Here is a 22,629-nt window from a genome sequence, read left to right on the forward strand (position 1 = left end):
GGACGTTAGGAGACGTGATCTTCGTGTCGGCTTGTGTTTGGGACAGTGTCCTCAATATGCTGTGGAGTTGCATTATGGGAAATGTAGGAGGGCGAGTTTGGAGCCGTTCAGGATGAGTCAGGATATCTCAGCTTGTGCTGCACAGATTTTCTTCTCTTCATCTTCATCTTCATCTCGCCAGGCTTCTTGGAGGAGTGAAGACAAATCTCTGGAGTGTCCCTTTAATGTCTCCCACTCAGGCTGTCCCCGGTGTCACGTCCTCCGTGTCCACCTCCCCCGCCCCTCCCCCGTCCCTCCCCCGGCGCTGGGCGGTGTGCGGACATGTGCGCCCCTCCTCTCCTTAATGTGTGGATAATAGCGGGTGTAAAGTGGATTTGAACTTGCAGCCAGCGCTGAGAGGTGGGACAGTCGGACCAGCAGCTGAAGAGGCTCCTTCAGACCCGCCGTTTCGTTTCGGACCTCCGGGAGTTTCTGTTGGAAAAGTGACAAAAAAGCCGAGTGGATTTTTCCTTTTTCGGGATTTACAAGGTAAGATGTTTTACCATCTTTGTGCTCAAAGTTCTTACTTTAAATCCCGTGAGATTCCCTGAACATAATCTCCTGAAAAGCACGTCATGTTTGTGGCGCTTTTTGTGTCTCTGGGTCCTCCTCTGTGCCGGACCGGTTCGGGACCGTTCCCACACTGATAACCCTCAGACTGAGAGACCCACTGATAGAAACCGACACCAGGGACCAATTATGTCCGTTTCCATCCACCGACAGCTTTCAGCCTCTTGATAAGCTTTATCCGCACAGCTGGGCTCTAATGTGGTCCTGGTCCAGCTGTGGTCTCACATCTGTCTCTGGACCAGCTCAGACCTCATCTTCTCTCTTTGCATGGTCAGAAAAAGTGTTTTTGCACGTTATTGAAGGTAAACCTGCCTTTAAGGATGAGGTCGTTTATGGATCTTTTCTAATGTGAAGATTTGCTGCTTTTCTTTGTCTTATTTTGCAAACTTTAGTTCAAGTCTACTTACTGAAATGTAAAAGTTCTCCATTGCTGTTATGTCCTCATAATACTGATTACTGCTGACTCTTTTCACAGAGATCATTTTAAAAGAGAGAGATCACTTTTTGTTCCTTCACTGTTCAGTTTGTTTTTCTCTGTTTTTCTCCTTAAATCTCACCTGGATGTACCTGCAGGATGTGACATCACAAGCACTTTTACTATCCAAGAGGATGAAAAACCTGAATGAAGTACCTGAAAGACTTGTGTGAAAGTATTCTCACTTCTGTTTTTCTCTTTTTCCTGCAGATCGTGTTGAGATGCTTCCACACATCCTCACACACCTGCTCTGCCTGGTGTGTGTGTGTTCTGCCCGTCCTCAGCCTCAGCCAGGTGAGTCCATCAGACAGGAAGTGATCAGAGCGCAGCCTGAATCCAAACTCCATCTTCCCCTTTGTTTCCTCTGTGACGCGCTGCAGCTCCATCGCTGAGCGAGTGGGAAGTCGTTTTTACTGCGGCACAAGTTGGCTCTGAACACACTCACACTCACACACACACACACACACACACAGGAAGCAGCTTTGTAGCAGGAATCAGTGTGTGAAAGCCTCGTTGCTGCTGCCAGTGGCTGAAAATGTCTGAAATCAGCGAGTCCTTCAGGAAATGATTCTGAAAAATGAATCTTCATGTATACTTGATGCTTTGCTGTGGTTTCACACCAGTTCAGGCTGCACATTACCTCCGGTCGACAGAAGCCTGGGTCTAAATCATGAAGACTACGTCTGCTCCTTGTCAGGGCTGCAGCTCTTCAGGTTGCTGCTTCGTGGTTGTCACACTCGCTCATGTTTTCCAGCATCATCACACTCGATGAAGATGGAGAAGAACTCTCCTGCCTCCGGTTCTCTGGCAGGCAGGGTGGTGCTGCCCTGCCACTTCTCCATCATACGAGTTTCTCCCAGCAGCTCCACACACACCACAGCAACTCCTGCACCTGGACCCGTCCTCCCCCACGGTGAGACTCCTCATACCACCCCGAGTCCCGAGGAGGCGCTGAGGATCAAATGGACCAAGCTGGAAGGAGAGGGGGAGAAGGTGGTGCTGGTGGCCCAGCGAGGGGTGGTCAAGGTGGGGCAGGAGTACAAGAGCAGAGTGTCGGTGCCCAGCCACCCGCTGTCGGTCGGGGACGCTTCACTGATGATGGTGCAGCTCAGGGCGAGCGACGCGGGGCTTTACCGCTGTGAGGTCATGCACGGGATGGAGGACTCGCAGGTCACCGTCAGCCTCAGTGTCACCGGTGAGTTAAACAAACACTTTTATTAGCTCACATTAACAGTTCGTATCAAGAGTCTACAAATGTGCTGAGTGACGGAATCCAGATGTGTTGGCAGAGGCGTGACAGCTGTTTACAAAGCAGAGGGTGTCGTCTTATGCTTATGAACATGTGGAGAATAATCAGCAAGTCCATACAAAGTTGTAGCGTCTTTCAGCTCAATGCTTTGTCTCAGTGATAAACACGGTGAACACCACAAGCAGCGGACAGACAACAGTTGCTCATTTCAACATCCAGCAGTCACTGAGCACCACGACAGTTGTTCTTGATTAACGATGAACGTATGAACATGTTCACTCTCTTTAGCTCTGTTTTGGGTCTCCACCAACTCCCATTTGGAATATCTGCTCTTTAGCTGCTAAAAGCTAAATACAAACAAAAATCAAGCCTGCAACCTTCAGGTTTCCCCCCAACCAACAGTCCTAAAGTCCAGAGAAACAAATATTCACAATTTGGAAGCAGGAAGCAAATATTTTTTTGTAAAATTAAAAAAGAAAAAACCCTTTGCTGATGGTTATTATTGTGAATCTCAAAGATTTCTTGAGTTCGGCCGTCGGAGTTCATCCTGTGGAGAATATCTGATCCAAGTGTTGCTCCCAGACATTTACACAGATTCCACATTAATACTCAACAGGAGCCTTTGTTGGGCAGCTTCAGACAAAGACTCTCCCTATGAGTGACACACAACTCTCCATTTCACAGCTCAGTCGTCTATTCACATCCTCCTGCAGCTCTGCCAGGACATCCTCGCAGATGAGAAGTAATCCTCCCATCCAGCTGGAAATAAAGGACCTAATGACACATCAAGTCTGAGGATGACAGCTGAAATAGCCAACCAGCTTGTGTTTCTCTGTAGCATCAAGTAATGATCTGGGCTTTCTGTTGCTGGACTCTTTCACTTTTTGTCTGGAGCGAGTCTTTTGTGCAATAACGCAACTAATGCTTTTCAACCACCAGTCGTCTTCTTTATCAGAGCAGCCAGAGATGTGGCAGCCAATATAAGCAATAGTTCTTCCCAAATGTTGACCTTTTAAATGAGCGGCGCGCTGTGCAGTGCTGCCATCTGTTTTCAGTGGAAAGTAACCAAACCAGTTGAGAAAAGTTAATTAGCATGACTGTGATGCCAGGGATTTCCATAAATACAAAACCTGAATGTAAACAAGAAGTCATCTTAACTGACTCTCACCGGTTTAATCGTCACCTTTTGTTTGTGTTGAGATGCTATAATCCTGTCCATACACGTCTCAGTCCACATCAGATTTTGTGGAGCTTGAGTGGCGCTCGTCACAGCTCTGATGCACTTTGCTGATGATTTCTGTTTTCCCTGCAGGTGTGGTCTTCCACTACAGAGCTAACAGCAGCCGCTACACTCTGGATTATCCCGGAGCTGTGGAGGCGTGTCATTCCGCAGGAGCCGCCATCGCTACGCCCGAACAGCTCACGGCTGCTTTTGAGGATGGCCTCAACCAGTGTGACGCGGGCTGGCTCGCCGACCAGTCAGTCAGGTGTGTGTTTGTTTGCCATCATTTGAGTTCTTATGGCTTGATTCTCCTCAAGCAAGTGAAAAAAAGCTGAAATAGCTGTTTTATCAAATCAACGTCAGGTATTTTTTAAAATCAAGTTTAATTTTTTTGGATTCACCTGCAGCAATCGCCTGCCATATTCTTTATTGACATTCATTTCTAGAAGGCTGATTTTTGTTAGAAACAGATTGAAATATTCTCACTGAAACTGTTCAAAGACAGTAAAGTAGGACTCAAAGTAGGACTGAAACATAGATTTTGCACTCTGTGTGTATATTCTTTTCAGATATCCAATCACAGAGCCCCGTCAAGGCTGTACAGGTGATCTGTTGGGCAGACCCGGAGTGAGAACATACGGCATCCGCAACTCCACGGAGAAATACGACGTGTACTGCTACGTAGATAAATTAAATGGTAAACACACAAGTACAAACCACTACCTTCTGCATTTATCCCATCCTTAGTTGAACACACACATGCAACACCCGGCAAATTACATGCAGTGAAACACACACAGGAGCAGTGGGCAGCATCAAGCGCCCGGGGAGCATATTGGGGGGTTAAGTGTCTTGCTCAAGGGCACATCAGTCGGCTAATGGAGGGGGGGAGCATTTTTCACATTAATCACTCCACACCCAAATCACACCCAAATTTTTCCTGCCCGTCCGGTCGTGGAATCGAACCGGCGACCCTCTGATCACAAGCCGCTTCTTATGCCACATTGTGGGGACACACCGTCCTTATGGGGACAGAAAGTGAGTCCAGGCAGGTATGGACTCATAAACAAGGGTTAAGTTACAGTAGTTTGTTAATCCTCACTTAATCCCCAGGATCACAACATGTATGATTAAATTATTAGATTCTTTCCTGTAACTGTGTACTAAGCGGTTTACTTGTCTGCGTCCTCTGTGTCTCTGTGTCTGAAGGCGAGGTCTTCTATCCTCCTCTCAGCGATAAACTCACCTTTCAGCAGGCGAGGGAGGAGTGCGAGAAGCACGGCGCCGTGTTGGCATCACCTGGTCATCTGTTTGCAGCCTGGAGGGCAGGCCTGAACGGCTGTGACTACAGCTGGCTGTCCGACGGCAGCGTCCGCTACCCCGTCACCGTCCCCAGGCCTCAGTGTGGAGGAGGCCTGCTGGGGGTTCGCACTCTCTACAAGTATGAAAACCAAACCGGCTACCCAGACCCCACTGACACATACGGAGTTTTCTGCTTCAAGGGTGAGACTGAAATACATGCAAACAGCTCTGCCAAGAGTTACTCTCCCAACTTTTGTGGTATTTGTAATATTGGTGTGGAGACATGCCTGGAACAGTTTTCTCCCAGATATTTAAGAATGTTAGCCAAGACGACAAAAAATGAAGCCCACGTTGCTGAGAGTTGTGTTTTCCCAGAAAATACCGATACTGCTGTCAGCATGGCTGAAGTGACAATTTAGTCCTTTTGGCACAATTAGGAAAAAATGGAGAGAGTAGAGATAATTCAAAGCTGAAGACAACTGTCAAACAAGTGAGACACTTTAGAGAAATTCTTTGGAGCCTTGACTTGAGCTTTAGTATAAAATCTTATTCATTTAAGGAAGAATACATGAAGAATTTTGTGAATTTTATTTCTGCAAGTAAAACCTTCAAAGAGAGTTGGTGTAGATATTTTGGCATTTACAGATTCAGTCATTTCCTCCTCTCTCGTCTCGACTTCGGCACAAATTTAGGTCAAACGTGCACCTTTCTGTAAGCTGCAGAAACATTCAAATTACTGACACATCTGTCTCACAATTCCACAAGAAGCTGTGCAATAGCATGCTACATAAACACAGAGGTGCCTTCCAAGCACAAACCACAATCTGCAGCCTTTTTAAAGTAGTAGAGTATATAAAAGTGGCAACGCAGAAGAATGACAGAGAACAAACCCAAACAAGAGAAGAGTAAACTGTCACTGCCCTGTTTATTGTGGGGCACATTACTTTTATGAGGGGAAAACCCCATTCTTGCACTCTAACATAGATAATGCAGGAAGAGGACAGCTCCCTAATGCTTCCTCAGCTGGACCCTGCCCAAACACAGACAGACAGACAGACAGAGGGAGGAGAAAGTGGAAAAGAGGATGAGTGCAGATCCAGTTCTCCCATAAGTAACATCATTACTGAAAAACAGCAGTGTGCAGTAGGTATGCAGCACAGAAACCAATCGTACGGTCCAGGTCTGATTCGTTGCAGATGACAGAAGTTGCAGACAGTCACATGTTTGGCAATGTAAAGGTACTTTCTGAACCTGAAAGCTGTGCAATGTGTTGTACCAAGCAGCAGGAAAGAAGTAATGTGCAGTAAAGTGACAGTATGAGGACGGACCCCAGCCCAGCCAGATGGCTACAGCTTGCCAAACACATGACATCATATCTGGGCAGGGCTGAACATGCAGGGTCTCCTTCTTAGTGCAAAAGACCAGACCAGAGCTAAGCCCCAGAGACTGCAGGAAATAAACACCTTCAGTTTCTGCTGGGGTGGAAGTGCTCAGATCTTTACTTAAAAAAAGTGTTTTTGGTATATTCAAAGAAAATCTCTTAATATCCCAACAGCAGTCAATAAATCAGATACTCTGACAAAGTAAATGATAAAAAAAGCAACTGCTGGGAGGTTAGGATTAGGGTGACTCACCTGCTTTTGTAGGCACAAACACAACTAGAAACTACTGAGGTTTTGTAAAAAATACCTTCAGCTGTAAATTATCCAGACATCTCATTAAAAATACCTGGGTTTTTTGGTTTGGTTTCAAACTCACACTACAGGACTGGGTGCAGACAAGTATTCATTTATATTTTCTGTTGATGATTTTCCAGAGGTTTGGTGAAACTGATGGAACATTTAGATGGAAACTTGGCCTTGGGAATCATAATCAAAAGGGTTGAGAAACACTCGTTTAATCTTTAACAGTATATCTAATCTATAAGCCTATTGATGGTTTTATTCTTTCTTCTGCATCTGCTCTGAAAAGTAGCTAAAGCTGTCAGATAATTTCAGTGGAGTAAAGAGTACAATATATCCCTCTTAAATGTAGTGGACGAGAAGTATGAAGTAGCATGAAATGGAAATACTCAAGTGAAGTACCTCTGAATTTTACTTAATACTTAAGTGGGACTACAGTTGGACTGCTTTCCACTGTTGGGTAGGTGCATGAGGAGGAGCTGAGTATAGTGGGAAGAAAGAGAAAATGAAGAGGGAGAAAGAGAAATGGGTAAAGCCACCCCACCCACCTTTTCCCGGCCGTCCATACGTGCCCCTGACAGCCAGCCGGGTGGGATGGAGGGGAGTCAATTACGTAGCGTTTATTAAAGCATTATGTCAGTGACGTTCAAAGCCTGCTGCTTACTCCCAAGACACAAACTATATGAACTGAGCACTTAGACCTACACAAAAGACAGCATTGTAAGAGCATCTGGGAGTCCTATTTCCTGTCTTTTCCCATATGGTACTTATTCCATCACAGTGTGATATAAATCTTTGCTAGCATCACAGGCTATTATGAAGAGGTCTTTACAACAGAAGTCACACAGTTTGTTCACAATTGTAAATATGTTTAGAGAAGGAAGACAAAGCAAGAGCAAGCAGTTTGCTGTGAGACCATAGACTGAAAGGGAGAAACTGACGAGTGTGTACGTCGTTAGCTACAAACATTTTCTCTGCTTATACAAAACGTCCTGAAAAATAAGGCCTTCATTAGTGACTGTTATTATTCTGACACCACTGGTACGGCGGTCTCAGCTCTGAAACTGCTTTATTTTTCACAGGTGACTTCATGTTTCAAAAATCAATAGCTGCTGCATTTCCTTTTATAGCCTGCAGTTGGACAGCTGCACGGTTAGCATTTTCCAGACAGTACAGTTTTGTTTTTGTAGTGAGTCACGATGCTGATTCATTCTGTAAGCGTTTTTGTCTTGTACATAACTGATGTTAGCTTGACTTGACTGGACACAGACTCTGGGTTTCAGTGATAACAGCTCGTGTGCTTTACTGTGCTGCAGAGAATTTTCCCCAGCATACCACACGTTTTTAGGTTGATTTGCTACCCTTTTTTAGGTGCGTCGTTCACTGTCGCTCGGGCATCAGATATTTCGGACTCAGACTGCTCAACCTGAAACACACATACAGCGGTCATGGATTACGGAGAGAACTCTAATGTTTCTGTCACTCAAGCATTCGTGAAGCTTGTTCAAATAAAAACCGATCAGAAGGAAAAGAACTTGTGAGTCAGTTGGAATCACATATTTGGAGTAACTGTTGCTGCCAGCTTTAGTTTTCCCCTCTGTAAATTTTTATGTTATAGCAATCAGTTTAAATTTTGTAAACCTGTGACCAGTTTTTTCTATCAGGATGGCTTTAAATACTACAATATCCACAAACCTTAGCCATCATTACTATAGGTAGAGCTGCGAGGGTAAATCTTCATGAAGAGATCTCATGTATTTGGTCATTCTTGTATTAACAAGATTTCTGTTTGGCAGCAAATCTCAGTTGCTGAACTCTCAACTGAGGCTTTAAACCCCTTCTGTCCTCCTTCTCTCTCTCTTACAGCTAAACTACCGGAGCCAACTTCCACGAGTCCACCGATAACCCCAGCTGAGTATAAACCTGACAGCCCCACATACTCTCCCCGCACTTCAACACCCAGACCACTCTTAGACCCTGAAAGTGCTGAAATTAAAGCCAGAACACCAGATCCTGTCAAATATTCACCCACAGAGAGACCACACACAGCCTCACCAGACCAACATGGAGCCCCCCACCAAGAAACACACCAAACCACAGCCTCTGTGACCCCCACTCCAATCTCAGACGACTACGATGTTCAAGATTTTAATGACTCACACAAGGTAGAATCCATACCAGTCAGAGGAGACTTTTTGCCCCCCATGGAGCTCCCTCCTTTACCCACCATCCGCCCACAGCCTGCACACCTTGACATCTCCCATGGGGGAGAAGAGGGAGGTCAGGCAGGGTCAGGCCAAGGTGACCACAGCGGCAGTGGGGAGGGAGGCAGCAGCGATGACGGCTCTGAGGCAGGAACAGTGGTGACCCCAGCACAGGTGTGGGTGGAGGCCACATCGAGACCAAGCTGGCTTCTAGAGACCACCACAGGGTCAGAGCAGGAAGTGAAAATGACTTCAAGACCATCAGACCTTCCAGAAATTGTCGAAGCCCATGTAACCCCTGGGCCGGGGCTTGGAGTGCAAACCACGTTGAGACCATCACAGCTCCAAGAGATCACTCCAGAGGTGGTCACTTCAGACATCCACACCCCAGAACCAGACTTCCCAGCCAGAACCGGAGAAGAGGTGCAACAGCCTGCAGTTGTTTTTAAAGAGGATGCCACAACTGGAGCAACGCTGACGTTTGATCTCGACCAATCACCAGCTGTTTCTGTAGATGGGGACTCATCAGCCAAACCACCTTTCCATCTCATCATCGTCAATGTGCACGACCAAAATCAATCAGGTGAGTTCAGGTGTGGACGCGCAATATGACTGTATATCTGGTGAGGATTCTGGAAGTTGGTGTTCTTGCCGGATTTGCGGGGTACTTCTGAGTATTTCAGTAAAGCATCAAGATTTGAAATGAAGCTTGAAACCAACCAAGGTGTTTATTATCAGGGGTTAAATTGGGCCTGAGCCTTCACTTAAAAAGTGAATCTCTGAAGGCTATTTATGCAGCTTCTGTTCTCTTTACTGTCTGTCTGAGTTTTACAGAGACAGAACTTTATGGTGCATTCAGGTGCACCTCGTAAACTCTGTAATCTGCCACGCTTTATACAGTAAAGAACATGCGTACTGACCACAAGAACTTTGTGGTACATTCAAGCATCCAAGCATTCCACCATTTCTTCATTAAAAAGTATGAAGAATGCTAGATCTTTGTTATACATTTTGTTTTGTACTTACATCATCAAAAACGTTTCCAGGAGTTTTGAAATCCAGAGTAATCTGTGATTTTAGTCAAGCTAACAGCGCGCCTCATGTGCTGTCGCTGTAACGTCCAGGAGAGTCAGAAGAAGGAAGTAAGCTGTGACTTAGCGTAACGTGACTAAAACTTTGACGCGTGCATTGTCTGTGAACATGGCTGTCTGAGTCACGTCACGATTTTCGTTAGCAACAGTGAAGTTGTGTTCATGTTCCCACGCTGCTTACGTCTCTCGTTTTACTCAGAGCCCCCTAGTGGCAGAAACTACAAACTGTGCGTTTAAAGACAGACATCCTGATTACTTAAAGAGAAAAGTCTTCTGTCTGACATCTCTGACTGAAGTACAACTCATATTCCCATTCTTGTTTGCTGTAATGTATTTTCCCCTGCACCTTTCGCAAGCCTTTTGTGCTTTGGGACCCAACAGTCTCACATTTCTCGTGAAACTGTTCGGCCTTTCAGCGAGGGCATTTGTCTTCCAGAATGACCTCATGTTTGTTACGTCGTGCTGTCAGGGACTTCACAGCGATCTGCCGAGCCCGAAGTTGTGTTGTTTGTTGTCTGTGTAGGAAACTACTAATGGCTTGTTACCTTTGTATCTGCACGCCGACCAGTTCTCACACACACACACACACACACTGTTTGCAGAACCAGATGTGGAAACTTATGAAGTCAGTCGTCTCTGCTTGGCCAAATTTGTAGCTAAACATACTGCAAACACATCACAGTGTCTCCAGTGGGAGAGCAGCAGAGCCTCATGAATAGTCAAATATGTCTCAGCAAATGACTTTTTTCCTTCACATTTCTTTCTTTTTCCCACACACACAGAGACACACTGGTGGTCCGATGGAGTGATCAACCTCTGGTCTCTTAGCAGGCTTGTCTAACTAGCTGTGTGTTGAACATTCAGGGAGAAAGAGCTGGCAACGAACCACAAATTGTTGACTTATACCATCCTCTCCAGGGAACTGCCTGAATTGCCGTAACTAACAGCATCTCCAACAATCTCTACGATCTCTTTGTTTCGCAACACAGTCTGTATTAGTTGTTTCCACCATGGTTGGATTACTGAACAGCCTTACCAGGCTCAGGCCCAGGAGCCTGGGGTCTCAGGGGGCCACAAATCTCATACGTCTGATTAAAGTGACGTGTTGGAAAGTTGGAAAGTACTTTAGGGGTGTTTTTTTGGCTCTCCGTGTTTTATTAGTAAGTATCTTCTGGTGTTCTGTCTGATTTAATGTGTGTTTTGTATATGTGTTTGTATATTTTTGTTGATGTGATTCACCTCACATGCTGTATAGTAGTGACAGTGTTCCTTAACACCAGGCTGTAGAGAGTTTTCACTGCTCTGTGATGTTGTGGTGTGCTTACACACCCTGGTGTGCGTTTCTACATCACTGCAACAAGAGGAGAACTTAAACCACTGGAGGACAGCAAAAGCACAATTGAAATTGAGCTACAACTACCAAGACCAATTAACTTCCTAAGCTAACTGTTAAGTACACTTCCTGAAATCTGTAATTATTCTATGTACACGAAAAATAATCAATGAATCCGCACTGTGAATTGGATTGGCTCACGACATAGATCGGGCCAGTAGTTTTTTCTGTAATCCTGCTGACAAACCAACAGAGCAGACTGAAAGCACGACCTCCTTGGTGGAGGTAATGAGGTAAAGAGTGAGAACGAGGCACGGGGGAGGCCTTGTGCCGGGGTTCGCCGTGGGCCCCGAAGCCATTAAATGTGAGTGGGAGGGTTGGTTCAGAGGCCACTCACACACCCCCGTGCGCTCACTCAAATTACAGTGCGCTTATGTTTGCTAGCCCCCCAGCCAAGTGGTGCCATCTTCCAGGAGTTGTGTTTATTATTGAAACGTTGGAAAAAAGCGTATTGTGTTGCAGAGGTAATATATCATCACATAAAGCAGGCTCCGGTTTGTGGGAGGCCCACCGACTCACTGTTTCCACGTCTCAGGGAAATTAGTGTTTTAATGAAAACTCCTTCCTGTTTCATGCAGTATCAGGTTCTGAGTCACACAGAGGCTTTTTTGACTTTGGGTAAATATGTTGCAGCTAACGCACGTTAATTAGATTTGTCCAGCATGTGTCTCAGGTCCTGGTTTGCATCGGGTTTTTGCACACTTTCAATCCAGTTCCCATCAATATAGTTTCCATGTGCACCATAAAGTCTTAATGAAGAGACACAGGATGCCTTGTTAGAGAGCAGCCGCTGGCACTGACTGACCTTAATCATAAGCTGACTGTTAACCACTCAGATGGACTCTTTGGCTTGTTTTAATAAGCATCAGAACCGGGCCGCTCTGAGATACTGAAGCACAACAACTGAGTCCAGGTTGACTTTTGAGCTTGGCATCTTATTTGTGTGTTTCTTGTCTCTAGTCGACCGTATCCTGGACATCTTGAACCAGCCGTTGAACGGCATCGCTGGCTCCCATTCCCACTTCCCCCAGATCACCGACCTCTCACAGGGGACCGGTGAAGCGGGGCAGGGCAGCGGCGACGTCGATGCTCTCCAACCTTCTCCTGTTGACCTGCCTCCGACTGTGAGCTTTGTCAATGGAAAACACCAGGTAACGGATAATTCCAGTTGAAAGTGGGTCTTATTTCTATAGTTTCATCCATCATGTCTGAAATATCAGACATCTCTCTTAAATTCAGTTCTAAATGTTAATAAAATACTCCTCGCTGTCTGTGTTTAGTGATAATCCGTTAGTGAACATCAAGAGGAATATTTAGAGTAGTTTTTTGCATTTTACCAGGGTTATTGCAACAAAGGCTGTCAACAGATATTTCTTTTCATAGCTTTTATTGATTAAATTAACGCTGAGAGGATGATGTCCCAGCTTACATTATTGGAATTACAAATTAAGAGCCGAGACGTATTAAACCAAAATTTTCCTTTAAAGACTTCGAGTGATTCGCTTTTCTTCACTCAAATCCCTACTTTTCTGATCCATTCAGGTGACATTTGAGCCAGAGCTTCCAGAGGAAGCCAGAGGAGATCAGTTTGAGACGGCCACTCCCATTCAGGTCGGTGAGGTGGAAGAAGAGGAGGGGGAGGAGGACAGCGTGACTCCCTTTGACTACGGAGCCATTGAAATCCACACTGAGGAGACACCTTCAGAGGAGACCAGTGATGCAGTCACTCACCCTTCAAATACATACACAGATGTGGTTGTGGAGGCCGACACTGTCCCTGATGTCTTAACTGACGCAGATGAAGTCAGAACTCAAGAACCAGGTGATCAGACAGCAACAAGAACCACCACCATGACCCCATATACTCCCCCTGTCTCATCAAAAGCACCCACCACGCCTTCAGGCCCAGCCCTCCCCAGTGTCTCCCAGCCCGTCACTGCTGGGGTCTCCGCCTTCGAGGACATGGAAGGCTCTGCGAGCCGTAGCGCTGACGACGAGGTTGTTGCTATGCAGGAGGGCTCTGCAGACGATGCTCTGCCTACGCCAGCTGCAGACAGCCTGTCTGGAGTGATGACCGATGAGACTGAAATCGGAGGGACGGAGCTTCCTACCGTTATCCCAGACACACAGACACAGGAAACCACCGCACAGACCCGGACGGAGGACTTGGAAGGGTCTGCCTCTGGAGAAGACGAGGCTTCGGGACAAGACGTTTACCCACCGGAGACACCCGGGTTCACCAGTACGCCACCACCAGTTTATTCTACTCTTCACACCCAGCAGCCTCAACCTGCAGCAGATAGCGAAGTCACAGAATTGCCTGTCGTTTTACCAGCTGCTGTCACAGAGTCAGACTCAGGTGCAGAGCAGCTGTCCGGAGAGGGGGAGCTCTCTGGGGAACAGGGTGGTCTGGTTGATCTTCCTCGAGAGGTCACTGTTACGCTTTTACCAGATGTGGCAGCTGTGACTTTTGGAGACCAAACCACACTGACCCCAGACACTGAAGCCCTAACCTCAGAACCCAGCACACCAATATACTCCACACTCCCTTCCCTTTATGCCACAGGTGATAAGAAACATCCCGCTGTTACCACGGAGACGGCACTCACAACCCCTGAAGACCACACCACACAGCCCCCTGAGCCCTACAGACTGCAGACTGAGCAGTCCACCACAGCCTCCATACAGGAGAGACATCAGCCGATACTTTCCACCACTTCGCCCTTGTACACTTTCGACCACAGCCCCCACTCCGTCCCCCAATGGGCTCTCTCCCCTGACCCTGCTGCCGCCACGTTATCAGAGGACCACTTCGACAAAGAGATGATCCCTTCTCTGGTGGAGTCACAGCCTCAGAGACCAGGAGAGGTCCTGGCCACAGAGCAACCAGAGGGCGGCACTGACTCAGCTTATCCTGTGGAGGCCAGCACTGTGAACATCAGAGGTATGAGAAAGTGTACATGAGCCACTTTTTTAGTGGTTTGTTCATACAGTTGTGTAAACATCACAGCGGTTTATTTTATTGGCTTGCCTCCCCTCAGCTGAAAGTGTGCCAGCGAGTGAAATCACCAGCTTGTGGAGTTTGATCCGCCTGCAGTCGACCTTTCGCTGAGCGCCCTGTGCTTAATGCTGCTCGGCCTATAAAGCTTAGCACAGCACTTCTTCACTTTGCAGTTATTACTGGGGCAGATTTACCATAAAAATACTGCAATTCCATTTAAAATTAATGAGTCATAAATGTCAGATGCAAATAAACAGATACAATAAACTGAGCTGCTGTGGCTAATTACAAGCTTTGATTGGACAGTCTCTGCTCAGGGCTGAAGATAATGAAGCTGCTTATTGAGCACCACTGGGCCGCAGTACAGTAAAGCACGGCTGCTGACACTTACTGATGTGATTTTAATGAATTTCCTTTTGCGTTGTCTATTTGGCATAGATCTCCTGCCGTGCTCAACCAGTTTGTGTCAAAATGGAGGCTCCTGCTACAACAAAGGGGCACAAAATGTCTGCCTGTGCGCACCTGGATACACTGGACAGCACTGTGAAACAGGTACGCAGAGCGACGCACTAACCGCTTCCACCCCACGCTGGCAGGTGAATGATGTGGAATAATTCAGGCTTGTGTTGTGTGTGTGCAGATGTGGATGAGTGCCAGTCTAACCCGTGTCTGAACGGGGCCACCTGTCTGGATGGAGTCAACTCCTTCACCTGCCTCTGCCTGCCCAGCTACAACGGAGAGCTCTGCGAACAAGGTCAGCCCTCATGTCCTGCTTCTGAGCTGCACCAATCAGACGGGCTGAAAACAAAGCAGCACTTCAGCTGGAGGTCAAACTGAACGTCCATGATCACTGATGTCACACATGAAGTCAGACACACACTCTCACACACGCATACACACACTCACACACACTCACACACACTCACACACACACACACTCACACACAGGACTGTGACATGACGGTGTCTGGTGCTCAGCTGTCTTCCAGCTCTGGGTGTTGGCTCTTCAGCAGATTAGTTCCAGCAGCTTCTCGTCCAATATTTCTGCCGTTAGTCAGCATCTACTCCTGCATACAAACGGGCTCCAAGGATTAATATTTTCCATGAAAATTTACTGGCTTTCAGGGAGTTTGAGATGTCTCTCCCAGTTCTTTGAGCAGTTAGATATTGTAACATTTAAAAATGAACTGATGAAGGCCACACAGCACTGAACTGAGAGCTGGTCTGGCAGGAGCACTCAGCTGCTGACTGCACCTGAAACAAGGTGTGAAGCACTGTGGTAGTGACAACAACAGCAAAACAGACAGGCGGGACATTTGTCCTTTATAAAATAAAGCTTAGCAAAGCAAATCCTTTAGAGTCAAATAGAGAAACGTTCTCATTTCAAAGCCGATCCACCTTTATCTTACAGTTTTCACTTCTGTTGGTAGAAGCTGGAGTGAACAGGAAGTGGGAATCCCCACCCCCAGATTCCCCTCTGCAGGATGTGTGCAGTGTGTACATGGTAACGTAGAAACCTGGATGTGAGCCGCTGACTGGGGCTGTGGGTACAGCAGACAGAGAACCACAGACAGACACAGCTGTCCCCCCGTAGCTTTCTGCCAGTGGAAAGATGGAGGAAAAAACAGATAATCGCTCTCTTATTTTGCCAGAAAGTTTTTGCAGCTGTGTGGCATTCAGTCTGTAATAAATACAGCTAAATACTGCCTCAGACTTACTCAGGCTCTCCTTCATCTTCTGGCTGGCTTTCTGCACTCCACTGCTGCTGCGCTTGCCAGACAGAGTCGTCAATTAAAGCTCTGCATTTATTAGTGGGTGTGGAGACCTCACCTGAGCCTCCAGGTGGCTGCACGCTGGGCTTGTTAAGATGAGGCGGGCTGACGATAGCAAACACCCCGAAGCCTCCACGGCAACTTTCCATCACAACTTCACTGGCACACGTTATTCTGAAGCCACTGATACAAACTATCCATTGTTTACTGAGCCTGACGAAGCAGAGAGCTGATTGTGTGGCTTTAAGGTCAGTGTGTGTCAGCCTGAATGTGTGTGTTGTTCAGCGGCTCTGTGTGTGTGTTCGTGTGCCTTCGACCTGCAGACAGCTGGAGGCTTGTGAGGGTTAATGAAGTCCAACTGTGTGTTACTGAGCTCATTCAGCGAGGGGCCTTTACTCCCCAGCTGGACCTCGACTCTCCCTCTCTGCTCCGAACAACAGAGTCTGATGAAGACATAAACAAATCAAAGTTGTTGTGCGGCTACAGTCGGTTCATTGTTACAACACGGTCCAAACCAACTGACTGTGGGCGGCTTTATGTATATAATCAAGTCCAAAGTACGCAGGACTATGATCCCGACTCTGAACATACAGACTGAATTGTTCCATAAAGCAGCGCGTGTGACAGTCAGCTCCTTTAACACGTTATCGTTCGTCTCTTTGCAGACACTGAGGTTTGTGGGTTTGGTTGGCAGAAGTTTCAGTCTCACTGCTACAAGTACTTCACACACCGTCGCACCTGGGACGCCGCAGAGAGGGAGTGTCGGCTGCACGGCGCCCACCTGGCCAGCATCCTGTCACATGAGGAGCAACTGTTTGTCAACCGTAAGTCTGTGGCATCCCTCGATTGTGATGGCGTCGGCTGAAGTCTCACTCATCAGTTGTGGCTGGAGTCAGAGCATCTGGGCTCCAGGGCCACGCTCGAAGAAAAGAAAAGTTCCAGTTTTGAGACTGTGTTTGTGTCCTCCGTTGATAAAAGCCAAGCAGAAGGTTTACAGTGTGTGTGTCCTTGCCTGCTGTTTCATAGGTCGGTGGGCTTTAATGAAACAGCGTGTTTGGACAAAGGCCAGTCTCTAATCTAATCCAATGATGAGTGTTAGCGAGATCAAATGAAGTCGTCTAAACAGAGAGTTTCCACAGACATTCGAGGCTCGCGGTGTTTGAGCTTCGTGTCGACCGTCTCTCGGTTTATGGGGAAACTGCTGAGTGAGATGACATGGACTCGCGCCAGCCTCAACGTTTCTTCTGTTTGTTATTCAGAGCTCCTCCTGCCGCCACACATGTTCAAAGCACTCGCTCATCTCATTACGTCTCTGCAGGTCTGGGCAGTGACTACCAGTGGCTCGGCCTCAACGACAAGATGTTTGAGAGAGACTTCAGGTGGACGGATGGGAAGCCGATGGTAAGACATTTTTAAAAAGCTGAGCATCTAAATGAGAAAGCCTTGTGGACTCTACGGAAGGCAAAGATCCACTTTGGTCCAGACTGATTCATGTTCCCCTCAGGTGAATTCTAACAAGTTTATGACCAGATGAACTGCTGACACTCACATCAGCCTCATCTCCTGTTTTGGTGGTGCTCTGCTGGGTTCTGCTCCCTGTGGGTGTGATGTGTTGAAGCCACTGCTCAGCCTTTCCACTGAAGACAGTTTGACATGTTTTTCATTAAAGGAGGGAGATTACAGCACACACTAACCTCGCTCTTCTTCTGCAGCGGAATTTAAGTAGAAACATAACACACATCACTTCCTGTGTGCTGGTCACGCCGTGTTTCTTAGTCCTGATGACACTCTCAAACACGTTCTCCTGGGAACCATCAGCTGTTGGTGCACGTGAGCCGTGAAAACCCGATGAAATGTGATACGGCTGCTGTAGTGTGTTATCATTCACAACAGAAACGCCCTCACTGGGCGGGACCGGCTGGGACGGCTGGACGGGCTGGAACGGCTGGACCGGTTGGACGGCTGGACCGGTTGGACGGCTGGACCGGCTGGACCGGCTGGAACGGCTGGACTGGTTGGACGGCTGGACCGGTCGGACGGCTGGACCGGCTCTCCTGCGTCGGGCTCAGCGGCTGTTCAGCAGATGCATGTCGTGTAGCAGCTGAGGGAAGCTTTAGGTTTAGTAGGCCTGTGGTGTCCCAGTAGCACCACAGTCTGCCCCACCTGTGAATTACATGGTGATGGACGGAGCTCCTCGTGACGACAGATGCTGCTTTCGTACATACTACACACACACACGTTTGAGCAGTATGAATAGCGGCAGGATAGCTGTGGAAATCAGTTGAATTTCTCAACATTACACCACATGTCCCATGTGGTTTCAGTTCTGCTTCCATGTTTGCTGAGACATTTATAGGGTGTTTCAACAAAAAGTGAAAAAGTGAAAATGTGTGTTCTGACAGCAATATGACCACTGGAGGCCGAACCAGCCGGACAGCTTCTTCCAGTCCGGAGAGGACTGTGTGGTGATGATCTGGCACGAGGGAGGACAGTGGAACGACGTGCCCTGCAACTATCACCTGACTTTCACCTGCAAAAAGGGAACAGGTACGCGCACGGAAACACACGTGCACACGCCACATCTTACTGGTAAAAGTCTGCTGAATGACTCGGCCTGTAAAAAGCATAATCCAAGTCAGAGACGTTTATTGCGCGAGCTCGAATGGTGCGATCAGCAGCTCCAGCGTCAGATATTTCCCTCAGGACGAGGTGGAGCCTAAACAGCTAAAAGAACGAATATGGGATTCGTGAGGTGGACACGAACACGACTCCAGTCAGAGTGTTGTGTTTGTAGCTTGTTCCCCTGCACAGCTTTGAAAACGGTGAAACCTGTTTTGTGCCGTCAGTCTCGTGTGGGCAGCCCCCCGTGGTGAAGGATGCTCGCGTGTTTGGGGCCATGAAGCCTCGCTACGAGATCAACTCCCTGCTCCGCTATCACTGTAAGCAGGGCTTCATCCAGAGACACACCCCCACCATACGCTGCCGGGCCAACGGCCAATGGGACGTCCCCAAAGTCACCTGCACAAGCCGTGAGTCTTCCTCCGTTTGAGGTTCAGGATCACAAACCTCAAAAAGATTTCAACTGTTTTCACTTTTCACTCTTTTCCGTGTGTCTTTGCAGCCGCGACCTACCATAAGTCATTTACTCTCCGGCGCCGCAACAATCAGAGCATCGATCAACAAATCAGGCTCCATAACCACCACATCAATCACGCCAAGAGTCATCAGAAGCCCAATCAAAACCAAGAGCAACAACAAAGCTACGACTTCCTTCAGGGCCTCTGGAAGCCTCGAGGCGAGCAGCTGCAGAGGGAGTGGAGGCATCAGCAGGTCCAAACACACCACGAGGATCAGATCAGACACTGATTAGATGTTTAGTAAATCAGCTTGGCGCTGGCAGTCAAACACAGCAGGCTGCCTGTCGGTCCGGAGACATCGATAGACAGAGAGACACGCCGATCTGTCTACCGATGGCTCACAGCAAGGGATGAGGGACACGTTTCAGCAGCACAAAAACACTCCAGCATCTGAACCGCAGCACTAGAGAGAGTTTACTTTCATTTGTATCGTTAGCTCACTGATCATACAGAGTCTCAAGGCTCTAAACAGGGAGTCTTAATGGCTTCACTGTGTGGGACCACACGACTGGTCTGTGAGTCCTCAATGTGTTCATGACCTCATCGAGGATCTGCCAACCCTGTGCAGTCTCTTTTTAAAGGTACCCTGTGGAGTTCACATTCGCTTTTTCTCACGCTCGCTTTCTCAGAGCTCAACGTTTTGAGACGTTAGGTTGTTCACATCCCTGTTTTGCTGAGGTACCATTAGGACGAGGTGGGGGTCCCGCGACTGACGGGGTAACCGGTGAGTTAAACCACTAGCACGGTTGCTGTTAGACTGTGGGCTTAATTATGCTTTAATGAGTTTGTCAGTCGGGATTGGTGACTGAAATTGACAGTTGTTGTCTTTTGACTTCGGTGTCATGGAGCTGAGCCGTCTATATTATCTCCAACACATTTTTCAAGGACGATGGAGTGATTTTTGGTCCTCGCTCATCACCTCCTTACAGCATCCGGCTGCTCCGGTCGTAGCAAGAACAGCAGTATCATATCACCTGTTAGATCTTCAGTGAAAACATGAATCTGTGGTGCTTCTTACTCGTGGTCATACCCTCCACAGGGTACTTTTAGTTTCAGGAAAGTAAAGCACATACAAACTGAGCAGTGTAGCATCAGTCTCACCACCAAATACATTCCTCACTGGAATACTTTCTGTGTGTCTGTTTGTTGTAATACTCGTTTCAGCCACAAGAGGCTGCAGTGCACCACCACCCCATGTTCTCAGCTGAGCTCTAATCTCTCCATGTGCATTTCTCCATATGGATCTTGTGCTGGAATATTACACAAACAAACATTTAGAAAAACTCACCAGCCAAACTTTTTTCATCTGCTTTCACGTAAACAAACAAAATAGCTCACCAGATGTTTTGGGTTTTTTTCCCTCACTGGCCTCTCGGGACTTCCGTATTAAAAGCATGAATTCATCAATTTAAATTATAATCACAGAACATTTGTCCAGTTTCAATCTGTGCTGTTTGTTATGACTCATTTTTACTGGCTGATTTGTAGATTTTTGTACAAAATGTTTGAAAAGGGAAGCGGGGAGATTAAAAGAGCAGCACACACAGAGCCGAAGAGGAGATTATTATGAATGTGTGGTGTGTGTGTCTGCTGTGGCTATTAACCATAGGGTATATAATATAGATAGTATATGAAGCCATATAAATTTAACTTATTGTATACTTTAAAACTATGAATGGACTGTGATATTAAATAAAGGTCATTGGAACTGAAGTGATTCTGCTGATGATGACTTCCTTGCTGTTTACAGAATCTGGCATGAAAACATCTTATCACACGGTGCGCGCTGCCGTCGTACGTGTTCGCCGCATTTGTCGAGCAACGTTGGCTTGTCCGGCAGTCGATACTTTTTATTGTGCTGTGACTCGAAATCAACCCAACAGATTGGTCACCAAAACACTCCTGATCGTTTCCGACACCGAGTTGGGTTATCCAAGTGTTCTCAGCTGGATTTACTATCGACGTGGCTTTTTCCTGCAGATCTGGAATCTGTGTTTTTAATCCAACGAAAAAGGGAATGTGAAACATGCTCCACAAGATTTTTTATGTGATTCTTATGCATTTGACCATCTTAATGTTCTTCCTGCATTTTCCTTTTTATATATTGTTTGTCAATGGATATGCATTTTTAAAACTGTTTTTTTCCACCCCATGTGGGTTCACTGTATCTGTGGCACAAGAGCTTATGTGTATGTAATCATTGTTTCTTTCTTCATTTGAGTTACTGTAAAATGTCCATCATCCTGGTTTTGATGTCAGCTGTGTGTGCAATAACAGGAACTGTTATAACACAACCTGAGTTGTTTGTGTGGTCTTACTTTATAACACTGAAATGATAAGTCTGGGTGATGTGTCTGACTTCCTGTCTGTGGCTCTCAGGTCTAAGCCCATTGGCTCCTGCTCTGCTTTTGTGATGAATCAAAGGTCTATTGATCCATTGGTGTGATGAACCCACAGAAAGTTCCTCAAAGATCTACTGAGCGATTTAGCTTGTTTAAATATTAAATAGCAAAGTAGACTGTTATTTTAATGTGTGTCATATCCCAGTCACATGAAATGTCAAGCTACTATTGTTGACTATTTCGCGTCAACAAAAATATTTCATTGGTGGCTATTTAGGCCAACACGTATGAATTACTTTAGTGCAAAACATTGCACAATAATATATGTATTTACTGCACCACTTCTGAATAATAATAAGATCACAGTTCGGAATGAACAAGATATAACCCCTTTTATTGTGCTCTCATGGGACTGAAACTGTGGTGTATTAGCGATTTGCTCTGATTTTAACTGCTTGGATTTCTGCAAACCACCAGATGTCACTGTGCTGCCGAGTTTAGTCCTGACGCTTCAACAAAGAAAAAACTAGCCCACAAGCTTCACGAGGCTTCATCTGCTCATGTAGTAAACCACTAGCTGGTGAACATAAAGAGACAAATATTCATCACCAGTTGGTGGAAACCAAAAACAGTAAGAAAGAGTGGATATTAGATGGCATCAGGTGGACACCAACACCACTGCAGTGGAATCATTATATTGCTCCATGACTGCTGATGTGTAAACAGGCTACCGTTAGCAAATACTTCAGTCATATCAGCTTCACAGGATCATAGTAGATTTGTCTGGGACTATTTTCAGAGGAGGTTGAATCTGTATTTGGTACTCCACTGAGTATCTGGGGCAGCACGACCGTGTGTGTGCGGTGATGATGAAGGAACAGGAGGACCTACTCATTGTTGATTTTGGGCTTTTCTTGGTAATTGTTGAAAATAAGAAAAATCCTGAAACTCAGCCATCATCAAGTGAAATGCTTGTTGGTCAGCAGACGGGGCCTGCTCAATTCTGAACAGAAATTTGAACCAAAATATGCACTTTCTGAGAGGGCAGTTGTCAAAGAAAAGGATAAAGCTTCCATTTAGATTTTCAACTTTGTACTATTGTACAAAAATCAATGTGTATGTTTTGCATAAAGTGACACCTGTGTTATCC

At 46.6% G+C, this 22,629-nt stretch overlaps 1 protein-coding gene across 1 annotated transcript; it reads left to right on the top strand.

Moving 5' to 3' along the window:
* The first annotated feature begins 104 nt into the window (after positions 1–104).
* On the top strand, positions 105–21,501 carry vcanb (versican b). The gene is made up of 16 exons (XM_046375093.1): positions 105–528; positions 1,295–1,378; positions 1,839–2,279; positions 3,646–3,820; positions 4,125–4,252; positions 4,765–5,058; positions 8,406–9,326; positions 12,188–12,378; positions 12,770–14,171; positions 14,667–14,780; positions 14,869–14,982; positions 16,666–16,824; positions 17,319–17,401; positions 18,403–18,547; positions 18,847–19,029; positions 19,122–21,501. The coding sequence occupies exons 2-16, from the start codon at positions 1,306–1,308 to the stop codon at positions 19,364–19,366; spliced, it is 4,668 nt and encodes a 1,555-aa protein (XP_046231049.1). The 5' UTR covers positions 105–528; positions 1,295–1,305; the 3' UTR covers positions 19,367–21,501.
* The last annotated feature ends 1,128 nt before the right edge of the window (positions 21,502–22,629 follow it).

This window comes from Scatophagus argus, chromosome 20 (assembly GCF_020382885.2).
Source record: "Scatophagus argus isolate fScaArg1 chromosome 20, fScaArg1.pri, whole genome shotgun sequence".
NCBI lineage: Eukaryota > Metazoa > Chordata > Actinopteri > Scatophagidae > Scatophagus > Scatophagus argus.

Excerpts from the sequence above, each read along its gene's own strand:
- vcanb (XM_046375093.1), top strand. The coding sequence starts at position 1,306 with ATGCTTCCACACATCCTCACACACCTGCTCTGCCTGGTGTGTGTGTGT. Across the intron at positions 2,280-3,645 it reads CGTCAGCCTCAGTGTCACCG|GTGTGGTCTTCCACTACAGA; the intron begins GTGAGTTAAACA and ends TTTTCCCTGCAG. Across the intron at positions 12,379-12,769 it reads TTGTCAATGGAAAACACCAG|GTGACATTTGAGCCAGAGCT; the intron begins GTAACGGATAAT and ends TGATCCATTCAG.